The sequence below is a fragment of the Penaeus chinensis genome, chromosome 21 (assembly GCF_019202785.1).
Source record: "Penaeus chinensis breed Huanghai No. 1 chromosome 21, ASM1920278v2, whole genome shotgun sequence".
Lineage (NCBI taxonomy): Eukaryota > Metazoa > Arthropoda > Malacostraca > Decapoda > Penaeidae > Penaeus > Penaeus chinensis.
This window is the reverse complement of record NC_061839.1, coordinates 12,536,660-12,557,729: the sequence shown is the minus strand read 5'-3', so window position 1 is coordinate 12,557,729 and position 21,070 is coordinate 12,536,660. Positions and strand designations below refer to the sequence as shown.

At 29.0% G+C, this 21,070-nt stretch overlaps 1 protein-coding gene across 2 annotated transcripts in view; it reads left to right on the top strand.

The window, feature by feature from the left end:
* LOC125036332 (tyrosine-protein phosphatase 69D-like) overlaps positions 1-18,023 on the top strand; it is a 30,290-nt gene extending 12,267 nt beyond the window's left edge. The window contains exons 10-27 of one of the 2 annotated variants that reach the window (XM_047628871.1): positions 68-421; positions 626-804; positions 939-1,076; positions 2,307-2,563; positions 3,307-3,562; positions 4,090-4,234; positions 5,457-5,661; positions 5,887-6,075; positions 6,510-6,702; positions 6,952-7,087; positions 7,250-7,399; positions 7,672-7,842; positions 7,986-8,102; positions 9,569-9,583; positions 13,441-13,578; positions 15,132-15,295; positions 15,496-15,631; positions 16,578-18,023. In XM_047628871.1, the coding sequence (XP_047484827.1) occupies positions 68-421; positions 626-804; positions 939-1,076; positions 2,307-2,563; positions 3,307-3,562; positions 4,090-4,234; positions 5,457-5,661; positions 5,887-6,075; positions 6,510-6,702; positions 6,952-7,087; positions 7,250-7,399; positions 7,672-7,842; positions 7,986-8,102; positions 9,569-9,583; positions 13,441-13,578; positions 15,132-15,295; positions 15,496-15,631; positions 16,578-16,646 (3,012 nt within the window). In that variant the 3' untranslated portion in view covers positions 16,647-18,023. The remainder of the gene's footprint in view (positions 1-67; positions 422-625; positions 805-938; positions 1,077-2,306; positions 2,564-3,306; positions 3,563-4,089; positions 4,235-5,456; positions 5,662-5,886; positions 6,076-6,509; positions 6,703-6,951; positions 7,088-7,249; positions 7,400-7,671; positions 7,843-7,985; positions 8,103-9,568; positions 9,584-13,440; positions 13,579-15,131; positions 15,296-15,495; positions 15,632-16,577) is intronic. The other variant, XM_047628872.1, reaches the window with a different exon arrangement.
* Positions 18,024-21,070: the final 3,047 nt, after the last annotated feature.

Here is a 21,070-nt window from a genome sequence, read left to right as displayed (position 1 = left end):
TATTTTATCTAATCTCCTTTCTTATAAGTGTCTGTATGTTGATGTATCATTATTATTATTTCCCCAGGTGAAAGCATGCATGGATGTCTTTGCTGATGAAAAGCGTGATTGTGGAAATTTCTCGGCTCCTGTGTTTGGAATGACCCTCAATGGTGTGCCAGACAGGATTTCTGACCTTCTGTTAGAGTGTGAGCACAGTGTAAATAAGGTCCCCAGCACCATCAAGATTCTCTGGCAACCACCAAAGAATCCCAATGGTGTGATTGACCACTATAAAATAGAAATTGTGGAAACTGCATCTTACATCAATGTGGATGGCCAGAGAAGATATTATAACAATGACTATAGACATAATGTTGCTGGATCACTCAGGAATTACACTTTCTACAATGCTCTCCCAAACACAAACTATACCATCAAGGTAGGTCAAACACTGAAAACATTCTATTATAGGGTATAGTCTACTTTGTTTATTGATGTTACTATAACTTCTTATGTAATGTTCAAAGATATTTAGATTTATTGACTAATATTTGTTTTGCTTCTACAGAGAGGCTATAGTATATAAATATAAAGAAGACTAGTGACTTCAGTATTTCATAGAGATGATGCTCTTTTCTCCTAGGTTTATGCTGGCTCGAGGCATCGCTACAGTTCTTCCATGAATGCTGTGTGTTCAATGCCTGTTTGGGTACCAACACCTGAAAGAATAAGTTGGTGGAAATATCCTCATGATGGACGAACTGTTCTTAGATTACCAGTACCAAGGGCATCAGAACGTAATGGAACCATATGCTGTCACAGGTAAGTACAAGGATTACAAGAGTTCTTTTTCTAATCTTGAATGGCATTTTATTTACAAAAAATAGCTCTACAAACAAGTGTTTATGAGAATAGACTTTTAATATTCCCATGTTTTGCATTTCTCTGTGTTGTAGGATTGTTATTGTGAAATTGTCCAAAGGGGATACAATCCACTCTATATCAGAGCCCAAAGACTTGCCACTCAGCACCTATGATGAGGTCCACCGGTCACCTTCAGCATCTGGAGCCTATGTTGCTGAAGCCTTTTCCAGGTAAGTGGGGCTTTCCATAGTTTGATGTCAGCGATTTTGTTCTGTCAGTCTATATATATATATATATATATATATAGAGAGAGAGAGAGAGAGAGAGAGAGAGAGAGAGAGAGAGAGAGAGAGAGAGAGAGAGAGAGAGAGAGAGAGAGAGAGAGAGAGAGAGAGAGAGAGAGAGAGAGTGTGTGTGTGTGTGAGAGTGTGTGTGTGAGTGTGTGTGAGAGTGTGTGTGAGAGTGTGTGTGTGAGTGTGTGTGAGAGTGTGTGTGAGAGAGAGAGAGAGTGTGTGTGAGAGTGTGTGTAAGAGTGTGTGTGAGAGTGTGTGTGAGAGAGAGAGAGAGAGAGAGAGAGAGTGTGTGTGTGTGTGTGTGTGTGTGTGTGTGTGTGTGTGTGTGTGTGTGTGTGTGTGTGTGTGTGTGTGTGTGTGTGTGTGTGTGTGTGTGTGTGTGTGTGTTTGTAAAATCAAGTGATTCTATTTTTAATACATGTAAGTGTTTGTATCATGAAATCAGGGTGAGATGTGTTGTATCATGGTGCTAATACAAATTTTGATAATTATGGACTTATAATATTAGTGGGACCATAGAATGTATAGAGTATTGATAAAAGTTGCACAACACACAAAATATCAGCTTTTCTTTACATATTTTTGCACATTGTAATTGGTAAATATTTGTACAAACATTTGACATTTACATTTTTCCTACCTTTTTCAAAGTTAGAAATTGCCACATTCCTGCACACAATAAACATCTGAATTGAATGGATTCCCATGCAGTCACAGTGATGCACACAAGTCAATATGCTTTGTATCTGGCAGTAGTAATTTCTTTATTAGTTTAGAGTAAAGCTTTGATATCCATATACATGCTTGTCATAGTTATTGTCTGTTCTTTTTTATGGCACTAGATAATAATGTTCACTATTGGCTTTGTTGGAAATTGACTTTTTTTTTTAGCAGCAAAGTGTGAATATTGGATTTCTTTCACTACAGAATTCACAAGAGATCAAAAGTTATTGCTTCATGTTTAAAGGTTATTGAGATTTTTTTTTTACTAATTGGAAGAACAGTATCTTAAAGCAGTTGACTCATAAATGTCCTCTTCCTTAAAATTGGACTAAGACAGCATGGTTCATTTACAAGAGAGTGCAGAGCAGATAGAGATCATGTAACTAGCTAATGCCTGAAAATTGCATAATGGTAGTAGACAACGTAGAATTGGATTCTCCTCAGGTGGTCTGTGAAGGACAAGTACCTGCTCTTGGGAGATGGAAAGGTTGTAGGAAATTGGTCTGAGGGATGTGCGGCTTGCTTGGGGGAGATGATGCCTATGGGTGAAGCAGCAGCATCCACCAGCAATGAGAGCCGCGTCAAAAGGTCCATGACGAGGGGGAATAGGCGATCCCTCCTTTCGCTGCAAGTCCTACCACCAGTTGTAGATGGTATACTTTCACAGGAATCTAACTACACAGGCTTTGTGATACTCTCGGGTAAGCTTCCTAAAGTAGTAGTCAGGCTTGTTGACTATTCATGTTTGCTTAAGCTGTACAACAAAGCATCATGTAATGGAAAGTGATGTTCACCAAGTTCTTGCTATCATTAAAAGCTAGGTCAAACTGCTGATGTTATAGACATGTTTCATTACTGAAGTGTTAAAGACTGATTTTACTTACCTAATTATGTAAACAGTATGCAGGTAACTATACTTTGTCCAATCTCAATAAAGAAAAAACTGGCAACACATCCTGGACTCTGGGTTACTCTAATTTGCCAAGTCTCTAGAGAAAAAAATATAGATTGGTGTTAAATGCAGAAAATTTCAGTGAAAAAGATTAAAAGGTTTATATGTTTTAAATGTGCAAAATACTGCAGTATCACTTTTTCACACAAAAAAAAATTGATGAATAGGAGTACTTCATTGTCTGAGGTTTGTAGCCAGTTTTTGTTTACTAAGTTTAGATGCACTATAGTAAGGTGACATCAGTGTTACCAGTTTTGGTAGTACATTTTATAGTAGCTAATTTTATCATATATGCTTTATAGATTTATTTGTGTTGACCTTTTGTACATATTTAAGAATTATTCTTTAATGTAACAGTACTAACTTGTGTATTTGTAAACCTGTGTCAGGAAATTCTTTATATCATACAGAAAAGATGTAGTTTTTATATGACTTTCCTATTAAGATCACTAAGAATACAGAGCCTAAGTCCTCTTATTTTTCTTTTTCCAGTTCAATCTAGCACAGGACAACCATTGACAGCATATTCTGACTTCTTTCCGGTTATTCAGCCTGTGAAAGACATTGAATACAGCAATGACCCACCAACACACATATCCCAGATGCAGATTATATATGTGGCTGCTGGTCTTTTCACATTCCTTCTCCTGTTAACAATAGGATTATGTAGTCTTCTATGTTTCTATCGTAGAAGGAATAAGCATTTAGAAGAGGAAGAAGTCACAGAGAGTCTGTCTGGATCTCTAGGGTGAGTTAAGAAAAAAAATCTTTTGAATAATGTACAACTATTATTTCCTGTATCTATTTCCAGCAATTTCCCAAACCTCTTGTGGGTAAAGCTATGAATTTTTGCTTAATTTTTCAGTGTTAGGATTATTTAAAGAACGGTAATTACCAAGATTTCAGTTGTGGTTTCTGAACTGATTAATTGTGGAAAATGTTGCCTTGCATGTTTGTTAATATGCCAGGCAATAGTATTCATGATATATAGCCTGTACACTGCAATACACCTCTTCAGTTAATGTGTTTATTTTCAAATGACAAATCATAGATGTCCTTATTGACAATTGGTAGTTTTTTCCTCAATATCAGCACTTCCTGTCAGGCAGTACTTGCCACCTTTAATATTTGCATTTTAATAATCTTTCCCTTGCTGTGAATAAAAATTACAAGTTATCCAACAGTATAGCCACATTGCTCTGTAAGTGCTAAGAAGGTACTCCACAGGTTATGGTATACATTAAGCAATACTCATTGGTGTTACATTCTCTTCAGGCGAATCTTCAGATCCCTAAGAAGATCTCACACACTCATGTCCCAACCAGCTGTTGATGTAAAGCCAGTTCCACGAGAGGAACTTGTGCCTCAGTACGTTGAGAAGCTAAAAGACTCGGAACTAGGATTTAGAAGAGAATATGAGGTGAGTTTTTTTAAAGAATAGAAATAAGTAGATAAATAGATATAAAACTTAATAGATATATAAATAAATAAATATATATGTATATGTATGTATGTATTTATGCATATATATATGTATATGTATATATATGTATATGTATGTATGTATGCATATGTATATGTATGTATATATATGTTTATGTATGTATGTATTATATATTTATATATTATACATGGATATGTATATATTTATTTTTGTATATGTAAAGGTATATAGGTATATGTATATATATGTTTGTGTATGTATATATATGTTTGTGTATGTATATAAAAAAGAGTGTGTGTGTGTGTGTGTGTGTGTGTGTGTGTGTGTGTGTGTGTGTGTGTGTGTGTGTGTGTGTGTGTGTGTGTGTGTGTGTGTGTGTGTGAGATATATATGCACATATATATATATATATATACATATATACATATATACATATATATGATATATACATATATACATATATACATATATACATATATACATATATACATATATACATATATACATAAACATATACACATATACACATATACACATATACACATATACACATATATAAATATACACATATACACATATACACATATACACACACACACACACACACACACACACACACACACACACACACACACACACACACACACACACACACACACACACACACACACATACACACACACATACACACATACACACATACACACATACACACATACACACATACACACATACACACACACACACACACACACACACACACACACACACACACACACACACACACACACACACACACACACACACACACACACACACACACACACACATATATTGTGTATTGTGTTATTTCTGCCATAGTATCAACATGGTAGTCTTTTACCATTCATATGTATGTGTGTGTATATATATATATATATATATATATATATATATATATATATATATTTATTTATTTATTTTTATATGTATATATATGTATCTATATATGTGTATATATATGTGTATATATATGTATCTATATATATCTATATATATATCTATATATGTATATATATACATATATATTTTTATGTACACTTAAGAATTCTTAAATGCATGAACAGATTTTGAGAATGATAATTTGATACATTTGATACAGATATGGCTTAGTTTAACCTTGATGCAACAAGATTTCTTAAATATTGTTTTTATTCAGGCACTGCCAGAGAAGTTCTATGATCGCACAAGTCGGGCTTCAGATCTCATTGAGAATGCCCCAAAGAACCGCTATCCAGATATCAAGGCTTATGATCAGACACGTGTCAAGCTGTCACAAATTAATGGTGCTGTTGGGACAGACTACATCAATGCAAATTACGTTTTGGGCTACAAGGAACGGAAGAAGTTTGTCTGTGCTCAGGGTAAATATACCTTGTGCTGATTTTAGAAAAAATACAGTCAGAATAAGAAATGTGATTTTTGTAGAATTATGGCTAACTAATTTTAAATTTTATTGGTTATATTATGGCTTACAAATGTTTAGTTTTAACATACAAATAATTTCATTCTTTTGACCAACTCCAGGAATTATGGCTGAGAGACGTTTAGTTTTAACATATAAATGAATTTATTTTGGATAATTCCAGGACCAATGGATACAACTGTGGACGACTTCTGGAGAATGATTGTAGAGCAACGCTGTGGTGTTTGCGTGATGCTTACTAATTTAGAGGAGACTGGCAAGATCAAGTGTGTCAAGTATTGGCCTGAAGCAGGGCAAATCAAGACTTTTGGAAACATTACAGTGCATCTCATCAAGGAAAAAGCATTTTCAGGTATGCTAACTGCTGGTTTATGATATGGTTTGGGTATTGATTTTGATAGCCACTATATCTGAAACTTTTAGTGGTCTTGACCAACACCACATATGTGGTGCACTTCTGATGACAAATCTAGTGGGAAAAGTAGATTCCCTTTTAACCCTATGCCAGTGGGCATGCCATGCCCACTATGATTTTATTTGTTTAATGTGGTTAATACTATTGTTGATAATTCACAAGTTGTGAAATTATACAGATAACTGAGAACTGAAAGATATAAATGGATTAGAGTATTTATTAAAGAAACAATTTAATAGGTGAACCTGAGTATAGGATATCAGTTCAAGCAAATGAAACAAAATTCAGAACAGCTTACTAAAAAAAAAAAAATTTTTTTTTTTTCCAAGGCAGCAAAATTCAGACACTAATTTCTAATCTCTTCACGACAGATTACATGGTTCGGACTCTGAGGGCTGAATGGGGTGAGCCCGATGACCCCCAAACACACGAGGTTCTCCAGTACCACTACCTGCTCTGGAAAGACTTTATTGCTCCTGAACACCCGACTGGAGTCCTCTCCTTCCTGCGCCGTATTAACGAGGCCTATTCACATGACCAAGGGCCACTCTTGGTTCATTGCAGGTAAAGTTCCTTATTATTTTTATATCATTTTTATTATTAAAGCTTTTGTTAATGATCCCTTTTTGCAACATTTGGGAATAATTGATAAAATTAATGAGAAGAAATGATCTTCCTTTATTTTATTACTTTATTTATTTTTCATATATCTAGTACAGGAATATCGTCCCTAAGCTATTGGAGAAAAGCAATTTGCATATGAAAATGTTTCGGTAGAAATTTATGCACATAAAATTTTTGTTCTCCATGCAGTGCTGGAGTAGGGCGAACCGGAACTTTAGTGGGTTTAGACTCTCTGGTGATGGAGCTGGATGAAGAAGGTCAGGCCTCAATCTTCAACTTCATTTGTGATCTACGGCATCAGAGAAACTTCCTCGTTCAGTCCCTTGTAAGTTCTGAAAGAGATAGCTGTGCTATTGTGTGATAGAAAGGATACTTTGGGATATTTTTCTTGTCATTAATTTCTTTTGTGTAGTATTTGCAAATTTAATTGTCATGCAAGTATGCTTAGAGAGTTAGATTTTGACTCCAGGATGTGTTCTCTCAACAGAAACAGTATGTGTTCATCCACCGTGCGCTAATGGAGTACAGCCAATTTGGAAACACTGAGCTTACCATATCTCAGCTGAAAGAAGCTTACAGCAACCACACACACCATGACAGTTTAGATGATTCTTCACCACTTGAGAAGGAATTTGAGGTAATGGGCTGTTTATTATTATTATTATTATTATTATTATTATTATTATTATTACTATTACTATTACTATTACTATTACTATTATTGTTATTATTGTTATCCTTTTGGAAGTTGATTGCTTCAGTGCATTGAGAAGGGAAGAGAAAAAGAAAGAGGGAGACATGTTCATGATCTGAGTCATGTTCCCTTTTATTTTGTTCTATTAACACCATATGTATTTATTTTCTTTTTCTTTTTTTTAGTGTTCTTACAGTATTTTCTCTTATTTGCAGCGGCTGGGTAAGGTAGTAGAAGATAGAAAAGCTTTTGCTATTGCAACAAGTGAAGAGAATAAACCCAAGAATAGGTATGACTTCTTGCTGCCATATGATAACAATCGTGTTATCCTTGCACCATTGCCTACCAAACCATCATCTACTTACATCAACGCCTCCTTTGTTACGGTTAGTTGAAAACAAAGGAACACATGGAGTTCTTTGTGCTGCATTTTGAATTTGTAATTCATTACTAATGAGAGTGTTTTATATCTGGCAGTTACAGTATGTCAGTGGTCCTGAAGTAAGCTAATTATTTCAATATCCCACAGGGTTATGATCTGGCTGAGTCATTTATAGTCACTCAAGATCCGATGGAGAACACAATTGCAGACTTCTGGAGAATGGTGTTTGACCAAGAAGTTACAACCATAGTCATGCTGTCTGAGGTTAGAGAAGTTGAGAGTTTTGCTTGTCTGCTTTTGTCTCCTATCATTCCATCTGTGTTCCTTTTATATACATATATTTTTTATTATTATTATTTTGTCTATAAAGTCATGCACTGGTGACAGTTGTCTAATGTAGTTTACTTTGATTTTGTGACTTTGCCACTAAGTATTCCAGTGCCAGTGTAACAATAAAAAGATTCAAGCTTTTTGTCACTGCATACTATACATTTCTCTGCCATATTGTTTACAATTTACATGGATTAGTGGCAAATGCATGGCACAAGGGATGTGACATTAGTTACAATTATTAGACTGAAATTGTCAGATTGTTACTTTAAAAACTTTACTCTTTATAATTCAGAAGAGTGGGGAAGTTGATAAAGGACAATAATGATAGGTATTTAGGAAAAAGGAGAATATAAGAAGGGAATAGTTAAAAGTAACTTTATGTAATTGTACAACTGAAATTGGAAACTAATTGTACTTTTTAGATGTTTTCAAAATATTGTTTATTAACCCCTCAATAACGGTGTCAGAAATCTCTTGGTGTCATTGACTCTGGTGACTTCTGGCAACTGTCCTGCTGTTAGGCCCGGGAGTCTACTACATGTAGTGGAACTTTCCGCTTGACGTGCTCTTGTGCGTCATAACACTTATAGCCGCACCCGGCATGATGAGTCGGTTTGTTGTGACGGCTATAGGTGTGGCTCGGCAGATATGGGTTAATGGTAGTTGCCAATAGTTGCAATTAACAGTATAGGAAAACAGACCAAAGGAAGTGTCATTCTATGCTGAAATTCAAGCTATTATTATCTTGTATTCATTATGATTTTTTTTTATTGTAGTCTCAAAATTATTCCAGTTTTTTACCTGTTTGTAGCCCTGTTAAATATACTCAGAAATTTATTGTAGGTGAAGGTGTGTCACTCTCAGTCACAGGGTGCTTTATTTATGGTTACCGCACATTTCTATTTTTGCATATGTTCAAGGGTCCTAATATATCAAAGCATTATCCTGCTGCAACCATGTATATGCTTTCTGAAAGTCAAAGAATATGTAACATACCCTAAAGGAAAAGGAGGAAGAAAATGTATGTATACATAATTTTTCCATGATGTAGTCCATTATCTTTCATGCAAATCAGATTGCAGGCTATACACCAATGATGAAAGACTTGTTTGTTGTTGATAATGTGTGGCGCCTTAGATATCCTTCAGCTCTTTTGGCTTTCATTGATGCTTGAATATCAGCCTGGCGTGACGCTATTTCAGAGCTGGTTTTCTTTACTAAAACCATGGCCTGAGGTTTGTTTTCCACAGTAATATATGTTGATGCTACTAATTATTTAGTCACCTGTTAATGCAACTAAAGCTTGCTATTAGCATTTTAGTTATTAAGTTTGTTTTTTATATGAAGATTACTACAAAAGATGATGATCAAAATTTACTTTTTGATATTCCCACTAGGTACAACTTGGTCAGGTAAATTAATTAGAAAGTTTGTGTTTGTGATTTGACTTCTTTTTGAGTTTGGCTGGGTCTTGGCAATTTTATTAACATAACATTTTTTTCTTGCATAAGGTTGAAGTGTGTGTCCCCCATTCATATTACTTTCTGTGAATTTTGTCACATGCAGTGGGTTAGGTGACAGTATTTATTTGTAAAATGGGAATTATCTTTCAAACTATTATTTCTGAAATCTGTCCTGTTCTTAAGCACAGTTTCACCATATATTTGTAATTTCGTTTGTAGCTGAGGCAATCCAGGAAAGCACATAATGATTTATTTATGTATTTGGACTTGGTATGCTTTTTAAGAAGTTTTTTCAGGTCACTGTTGATGTAGCTGTATTTACTGTTTGGAAGTGAGCACCCAAAAAGGCATCTGCCTGAACCATTTATCTATCATTGTTTATCTTGTCTCTCAGTTACATTTGCTGTCAGTCCAGGAAATTTGTGATTTTTGTGTCTCTTGTGATCTAGTTTATTTTGCTGAGTACAGCAAGAAATAGGATGGTTTTAACTCATGATGATTATATGCAATATGAAGTCATTTTGCTCTGAATGTGATTAGTTTCATGTAGAAAGTGGGGTAAAGACCTCTTTTCATTGCTCAGATATATTTTTCTTAACATTAGTCTTGAAACCAGATGTATGTTAAGTTAAATGATATCATAATATTCATTTATTACTGTGTATTCCCTGTGATATCACACACACACACACACACACACACACACACACACACACACACACACACACACACACACACACACACACACACACACACACACACACACATATGTATTTAGTAATTTATTTTGCCTATGTTGATTGGGTGCCATCTAAGAAGAGACAGATAGATCAGAAGCATGGTGCGGGTGCCATCAAATAAGGGTTGGGAGACCAGAGCCATTTCCATTCTCGGCATCCTATTCCTGGCCTCAGGATGCATTACAGAAAATTGAATATTACAAAAGAATAAAAAATGACACAAATAACAAAATGTTACTTATTGTTATTATTCTTGATGATATAAGAGTCTGTGCAGGGAAAGCATTCTATTACCATCTGGATAAAGCATATCAAAACAAATATGGACATTGGAAAATAGGAAAAAGCTAAAAATGTTTATTCATAAGAATAATATTGCAAAGGGAAGGCATAGAGTCTTTTCACTGCACATGGGTGTTCGTGTGCTCCCGACCTACAAGCCACGCACCTGGCAGAGTGGCTGCTCACATAAGCCTAATGCTGCCCATATTTTGGGCCATGTGAGTGCAATGAATCATCCAGATCCAAGGGTTAATAGGTTTCTCTTCTTATAAAACTGGTTATGAGATCAGTGCACAATAAAGTATTTTCGAAGGGAGAAGGTCCAGCTTCCTATTTATTGTGCTGAATATGTTAGAATTAGTGTTTTCTTGATTTTATTTAATCCTGGTAGATATCAATTAAGAAGGAGTTATGTAATGCTACTCATACAATAATGTAGTGCTTGTAAAAAGATTTTAAAAATTTGGTACAATGGCAATGCCAGTTATCTTTACCTGTTCAAGGATTCATACAAGAAAATGGGTAATAATGAAATAGAATGAACCATTTAAGAAAAACTATTCATGTTCATGTATACCACATTTGCCCTTTGTTAGGAATCAAAGTTGTGATCAGATACCGAATATACCTTGTCCTATCCTCATGAGGCACAACTCAACCTGTCCTAACAATGCCTGGCAAAGCTTTCTCATCCCTGTGTAGATCTCTTTTACCTTGCTTGTTATGAGTTATGTTATTTTATGGTAAATTGGCCTGTCTAACATTATCCATGGTAAATTTTCTGTCCAAATTTCTTCTCTTTTTTTTTTTTTTCTTTCTTTCTTTCTCTTGCTGTCTTTCTTTTTCTTTCTTTCTTTCTTTCTTTCTTTCTTTCTTTCTTTCTTTCTTTCTTTCTTTCTTTCTTTCTTTCTTTCTCTTTCTTTCTCTTTCTTTCTCTTTCTTTCTTTCTTTCTTTCTTTCTTTCTTTCTTTCTTTCTTTCTTTCTTTCTTTCTTTCTTTCTTTCTTTCTTTCTTTCTTTCTTTCTTTCTTTCTTTCTTTCTTTCTTTCTTTCTTTCTTTCTTTCTTTCTTTCTTTCTTTCTTTCTTTCTTTCTTTCTTTCTTTCTTTCTTTCTTTTTTGTTAAAAAAGTTATGCATCTTGTTAAACTGACCTTTACTTCCTCTTCCTTGCCTTGGATTGCCCTGCACTTCCCTGTTTGTCCTGTATCTTACCTTTCCCCTGTCCTGCTCCATTCCCTGACCTCTAATTACTTTTCAGCCCTGACCCCTCCCTTACCCTGCCCGTCTGTCCTAACCCTGCTCTGCTCAGTCTTGATGGCTCTGCTCTGCTGTCCCCTATCCTCCCTTACACTTTCCTGTCCGGTCTTGTCTTATCCATCAGAAAACTTGTGACCATGAAATGTGTGGAACAAGTAGTATCAGAATATGGTTATTGGAAAGTCTTCAAATGAGAAAAAATAAGGAATAAGTATTTATGTATTGCTTAAATGTTTACTGATGAAGGTTTCATGTTGATTTCATATTGAGTCAGGATGGAGATGAGCCAAGGGGTAGATGTAGCCAACAAGAAATAACAGTTTTATTGAGAAATGTTTGTTTATTTAATTATTTTTGGATCTTATGCATCAGATATCTATTGTTTTTCTTTTTAAATTAGTTTTTAAACTCAAGAAAAAAGTATTTCTCTATACCTGCAAGGCAGCTTTAAGTATGAGGATAGAATAATTTAGTTTTAAAATGATTTTCTTTCTGCTGTGCGGGTTTGTGTGTGTGTGTGTGTGTATGTGTATGTGTTTTTTAATAAGAATAAAATATCCATACAATAAGCTAAATGTTACTGATAAGACAGTATAGATTGTTGTTGTACCATGAAGCCTCTCTTGTAAGGTATTCTAGTTTATCCAACTTGTTATGCTAAAATAGTAATTTACATGTATTTATATGATTTTTTAATTATCATACTATTAACAGTATTACTGATATTATTGTTATTTATTGTTAAAGTTATTATAGTCTTCTTATTAGAGAATAAAAGGTAGCATTGAAAGGGAGTACCTGTAAAAGTTAAATGTAAGAGATAAATTTAGTCATTGGTTGATAGCATATCATGAATAAGGTCAGATGACATGGTTTTGGTTGATAATTTTATGGGGTGCTGCACATAACATCAACATGCACCATTAACAAAGCTTGACTAACTGATTTATAACTGCTGTAAGTTCAAGTGATTTCTTTTCTTGCTTTTTTTTGCCTTTGGTTTCTTCTCTCTTCCAGTTTTAGGTATAGTAGATTACCCTCTTTCTTTTGACTGCATGTATGTTTGTTGTTTAGGTTAAGGGAGGTCAGAAGACCATGTTTGCTGAAAATATGAAATGAATATGGCTGGTTGATCACGCTCTCTTCAGCATTGAAAACAACAGTATTAAATTAATAGCATGTCTGATATTACTTAAAATGGTGAAACGATTAAAGAAATTATCACCATTTGTAAAATTGATCTTGCATTGTACATATTTTTGAATATATGTTTTTTTGTAATGTAATATAAAAAATATAAGAATATACTTTTTTTTCCTCCTCATACTTGCCATTGATGATGCACCTATTATTAAAAAGTTTAATTCTTCCTGAAAGTGATTAGATGACAAAACTGTTAAGTTTGTTTACATATCTCATATCTGGTCTTTGAACTTGTGCATCTAAGAGAAAAGTTGATGTTAGTGGAGGAAAGAAGTAAAGATTTCATAATTATAACATTGTCTCTAAACCTTAATGTGTTTTACAGTTGGGCAGTGGAGAAGGATGCTGTAACAAATATTGGCCAGATGATGAAGAGCAGTATGAACATATCTCAGTGAAGCTTGTGTCGAGTGAAAGCTATCCTAAATACTCCAGCAGATCATTCCTGCTTACAAACACAAAGGTAAGGTTTATGTAAAGAATTTGCTGTGAAGGTAGGTGTTTATTTGAATAATTAGTATGTAGTTGGCCAGGAATGAAACAAGAACACTCATTATTAACCCAATGTCAGCGGGCTTATGTATTGCCCCCTTTAGATTTTAGTGAGTTTTGTTAGATACAGATGGCTCCATGCGTGCTCAGCAGCAAGGAGTTTATCAGTTGGCCCTAGTGACCAACCCTGATTTCCCCATTCCTTGAATTAGCGGGAAAATGTGTTTTTCTTTCCAGTACTATTAATATTGACATTTTTATCATTCTTATTGATATTATGAGTATTAGTGAATCTTTCAAAAAATGAAGGAAAAGGGTAAACAGATGAGATAGGTAAGACTAATAGTTGTGGCCTCGATGACTAAGCACTTGCAGAGCCATCTAAGTGTAAAGACAATGTATAACATTTTTATTACAGTGGGCATGGCATTGTAGTCTTGACACCCATGCTCATTGGGTTAAATAATGGTTGAGTTGTTAGTACACTCATTAAAATTTGTACCTGAATGTTTTCAGTAAGTATTTTCATAGTTTGTTAAGTACGAAACCTTGATACTGATTGAAGGACTTTTGATCAGTTATGCAGTTACTGTGGTCAACATTTTTTTATTTTTATTTGAAGATAATTCCCCAAGGGTATCAGTTGCCATTAATCCCTTTATAGTTTATCAGTGGTATACCCTTTTATGTAATTCTTCTCTTTATTAATGTTTTTTTTTAAGCATCAATTTTTCCTTATTTTTTTTTGTAAAATGTTGATTCTGATATCACAGACTCCTCCTTCTCCTCCTCCTCCTACTCAGTTGTAATTATTTTCCTCCTCCTCCTCCACCTACTCAGTTGGGGATTATTTTCTTCCTTCTCCTCCACCTACTCAGTTGGGATTATTTTCCTCCTCCTACTCAGTTGGGATCATTTTCCTCCTCCTCCTCCTCCTACTCAGTTGGGATTATTTTCCTCCTCCTCCTCCACCTACTCAGTTGGGATTATTTTCCTCCACCTACTCAGTTGGGATTATTTTCCTCCACCTACTCAGTTGGGATTATTTTCCTCCTCCTACTCAGTTGGGATTATTTTCCTCCTCCTCCTCCACCTACTCAGTTGGGATTATTTTCCTCCTCCTCCTCCACCTACTCAGTTGGGATTATTTTCCTCCTCCTCCTCCTCCCACTCCTCCTCCTCCCCCCTCCCCCTCCTCCCCCCCTCCCCCCCCTCCTCCTCCTCCTCCTCCTCCTCCTCCTCCTCCTCCTCCTCCTCCTCCTCCTCCTCCTCCTCCTCCTCCTCCTCCTCCTCCTCCTACTCCCACTCCACTCCTCCTCCCCTCCTCCTCAGTTGTGATTGTTTTCCTCCTCCTCTTCCTCTTCCTCTTCCTCTTCCTCTTCCTCCTCCTCAGTTATGATTTTTTTTTTCTTTTTTCTTTTTTCCTCAAGAAAAATGTGTTTCTATTCACGCTGCTTAGGAATTGTACCGTTTGAAAATTAGTGGGTAATAATCCTCTTTTTCTTTTCTTTTCTTTATTAACAGAATGGTGATGCCTTGACGGTGACACAGTTCCATTACATTGGATGGTCAGGAGCCTTAGGTGAAGTTCCTCTGGTGACCTATGGAATTATGGAGATCATCACACGAGTACAGGCCCACACCGATGCCAGTCTTTCCACAGCTGCTCCCACACTTGTCCACTGCTCGTAAGCTTTACATAGATTTAAGATTTTAATAACAGATGTGCCGTTGTGTATATACTTTCTCAGTGGAAGGAAATCATATAGTTAGGTGAATTTTTATCTCATTTTGTATTTTATATCCTAGCACTGAAAATGCATATACAAATAAAAAACATAGTGGCATTAAGTTACATTTGTTTAAAGAAATATTTTGGCATTTGCAGGGGTGGTGGTGACCGCAGCAGTGTATACGTATGTCTCAATAATTGCCTCCGTCAGCTGCGGAGGGAAGGGAGAGTAGATCTTTTCCAGACGGCTCGCAGAATTCGGGCTCTTAGACAATTCCAACTCCAAGAGTTTGTAAGTTACCTCTCTTGTATTGTTTTGTGTTTGATATATGTGCTTTATTATTATTATTATTATTATTATTATTATTATTATTATTATTATTATTATTATTATTATTATTATTATTATTATTATTATTATTATTGTTATTATTATTAATGATATTTATAATAATAATAAGAACATATATATATATATATTATATAATATATATATTATATAATATATATATTATATAATATTTAATGTATATAATATATATATTATATATATATTATATAATATGTAGATATATTATATATATATTATATAATATATATATTATGTAATATTTAATGTATATAATATATATATTATATATATTATATAATATGTAGATATATTATATATATTATATAATATATATATTATATAATATATATATATATAAAATATATATATAAAATATATATATAATATATATAATATATATATATATATATATATATATATATATATATATATATATATAATATTATATAATATTATATAATATTATATAATATTATATAATATATAATATATAATATATAATATATAATATATAATATATAATATATAATATATAATATATAATATATAATATATAATATATAATATAATATATAATATATAATATATAATATATAATATATAATATATAATGTATAATGTATAATGTATAATATATAATATATAATAAATATATAATATATAATATATAATATAGAATATAGAATATAGAATATAGAATATAGAATATAGAATATAGAATATAGAATATAGAATATAGAATATAGAATATAGAATATAGAATATATATATATATATATATATATATATATATATATATATATATATATATATATATAAAACTGTTAAATTAAACTGTTCACTGAGAACTGAATTCAGTAATTTTTTTTTTTTTCTTTCTTTCCAGGCCCAGTATGAGTTCTCCTACAAAGCTCTTGTGGAATTCATAGATAACAAAGGTCTAGAGAATCTGTGAGGGGAATGTGAAGGTGACTGATTACAGGAAGTAGAACCTCTTATTTTAGCAGACTCTGTGGTTACTTTGGAGATATATTTCTCAATTTTATGAGGTAACATCACAGTGGATTGCAAATGGTGAACATTTTAACATATACTCAAAGTTTGTAGTGAATTGCAAAGATCTGTGCATTTCATCTTGTTCCCCTGCATATAGTAGGAGACAGTGATCTGCAAGTATGACTTTTATAGTAGTTTTTTACCGTCAGAGTTAATGACCTTTTTTAATTTCTTTTGGAGAAGTTGTGAAGAATCTCCCACCGGTAAGGTAGCATCACAGTTGAATGAAGGGTTAGGGACAGCTGTAGTGATAGAAAGTCAGTGATAGATGTTGCTGTCACTTTTGACTAAGTAAAGGTAGCCGGCCAAAATGTTCATGACAAAGTGTAAGGAAGTGAACTTTGGTAAGGAATATGGAAGTTGTACATAGATATGGATGCATACACATAAATCCAAATAAAAAAACAAGCACAGTCAATCACTAACAGCCAACTACACACACTCAGACAAACAAATAAACAAATGAACAGACACAGAAACACAATTATGAAAACAAAAAATATTACACAAAAAAGTTAACCAAGTATACAATCCTAGTGTTCAGGAAAATGTTTGGCCTTCAGAAAGAAGCTGACCCCACAGAATTCCCTTCAAGTTGCTAGTGACGTTACTGTTGACACAGGCGCGAAGGGAGTCTTTCCTTCGTGTAGTTTATGCTTGGTTTGAATACTGTTAACCTGTAGACTGTAGTGACAATTAAGGTTATGACTATAGCAAGTAATAGACAATGGCTAGTGCTCAATTGTATGTACTAGTATATTTTATTGCTCATGATTATTATGGCTTAATTTCTTTTATATGATCAGTATCTACTTAGGTAAGACAGTTTGTTTTCTCATTACTTTTTCTTTTTTGATTTTGATGTAATATTCAGTGTTCAAGAAGAAAGATTGTTGATTTGTAATGTAGGCATTGATATAACCATGTTATTGTCACTGTATTCATTTACTGCATATATCCATCTTGTTTTAAAGATATACAAATGTACGAAAGATTTATGAAAATGAGAGAGAGAAAAAAAGAAATGAAGAAAAAAAGCAGATTATTCTTAAGTGGAACTTGGATAGAGCTGTAGGCTATATGTCCATCAGGCTATGAAGATACTTGTTGGGACCATGAAATTTTTACATGTGCATTTATGGTACCTTTTTAAGCCCAGGAAGGGATTTAGCTAAGTGACTCATATCAAGACTTTCTAGGAATGGTGTATTTTTACTGATGGTTATGGTCTTGTACTGCTGCTGTCTCGGTATTTTTTTTTTTTTTTTTTTTTTTTTTTTTAGCATAACTGCATGGTGTAATAGGAAGAACTGACAAAGAACCTTTTTTATTTTTAGATATATATATATATATATATATATATATATATATATATATATATATATATATATATATATATATATATATATATATATATATATATATATATATATATATATATATATATATATATATATATATATATATATATATATATATATATATATATATATATATATATATATATATATATATATATATATATATATATATATATATATATATATATATATATATATATATATATATATATATATATATATATATATATATATATATATATATATATATATATATATATATATATATATATATATATATATATATATATATATATATATATATATATATATATATATATATATATATATATATATATATATATATATATATATATATATATATATATATATATATATATATATATATATATATATATATATATATATATATATATATATATATATATATATATATATATATATATATATATATATATATATATATATATATATATATATAATATATAATATATAATATATAATATATAATATATAATATATAATATATAATATATAATATATAATATATAATATATAATATATAATATATAATATATAATATATAATATATAATATATAATATATAATATATAATATATAATATATAATATATAATATATAATATATAATATATAATATATAATATATAATATATAATATATAATATATAATATATAATATATAATATATAATATATAATATATAATATATAATATATAATATATAATATATAATATATAATATATAATATATAATATATAATATATAATATATAATATATAATATATAATATATAATATATAATATATAATATATAATATATAATATATAATATATAATATATAATATATAATATATAATATATAATATATAATATATAATATATAATATATAATATATAATATATAATATATAATATATAATATATAATATATAATATATAATATATAATATATAATATATAATATATAATATATAATATATAATATATAATATATAATATATAATATATAATATATAATATATAATATATAATATATAATATATAATATATAATATATAATATATAATATATAATATATAATATATAATATATAATATATAATATATAATATATAATATATAATATATAATATATAATATATAATATATAATATATAATATATAATATATAATATATAATATATAATATATAATATATAATATATAATATATAATATATAATATATAATATATAATATATAATATATAATATATAATATATAATATATAATATATAATATATAATATATAATATATAATATATAATATATAATATATAATATATAATATATAATATATAATATATAATATATAATATATAATATATAATATATAATATATAATATATAATATATAATATATAATATATAATATATAATATATAATATATAATATATAATATATAATATATAATATATAATATATAATATATAATATATAATATATAATATATAATATATAATATATAATATATAATATATAATATATAATATATAATATATAATATATAATATATAATATATAATATATAATATATAATATATAATATATAATATATAATATATAATATATAATATATAATATATAATATATAATATATAATATATAATATATAATATATAATATATAATATATAATATATAATATATAATATATAATATATAATATATAATATATAATATATAATATATAATATATAATATATAATATATAATATATAATATATAATATATAATATATAATATATAATATATAATATATAATATATAATATATAATATATAATATATAATATATAATATATAATATATAATATATAATATATAATATATAATATATAATATATAATATATAATATATAATATATAATATATAATATATAATATATAATATATAATATATAATATATAATATATAATATATAATATATAATATATAATATATAATATATAATATATAATATATAATATATAATATATAATATATAATATATAATATATAATATATAATATATAATATATAATATATAATATATAATATATAATATATAATATATAATATATAATATATAATATATAATATATAATATATAATATATAATATATAATATATAATATATAATATATAATATATAATATATAATATATAATATATAATATATAATATATAATATATAATATATAATATATAATATATAATATATAATATATAATATATAATATATAATATATAATATATAATATATAATATATAATATATAATATATAATATATAATATATAATATATAATATATAATATATAATATATAATATATAATATATAATATATAATATATAATATATAATATATAATATATAATATATAATATATAATATATAATATATAATATATAATATATAATATATAATATATAATATATAATATATAATATATAATATATAATATATAATATATAATATATAATATATAATATATAATATATAATATATAATATATAATATATAATATATAATATATAATATATAATATATAATATATAATATATAATATATAATATATAATATATAATATATAATATATAATATATAATATATAATATATAATATATAATATATAATATATAATATATAATATATAATATATAATATATAATATATAATATATAATATATAATATATAATATATAATATATAATATATAATATATAATATATAATATATAATATATAATATATAATATATAATATATAATATATAATATATAATATATAATATATAATATATAATATATAATATATAATATATAATATATAATATATAATATATAATATATAATATATAATATATAATATATAATATATAATATATAATATATAATATATAATATATAATATATAATA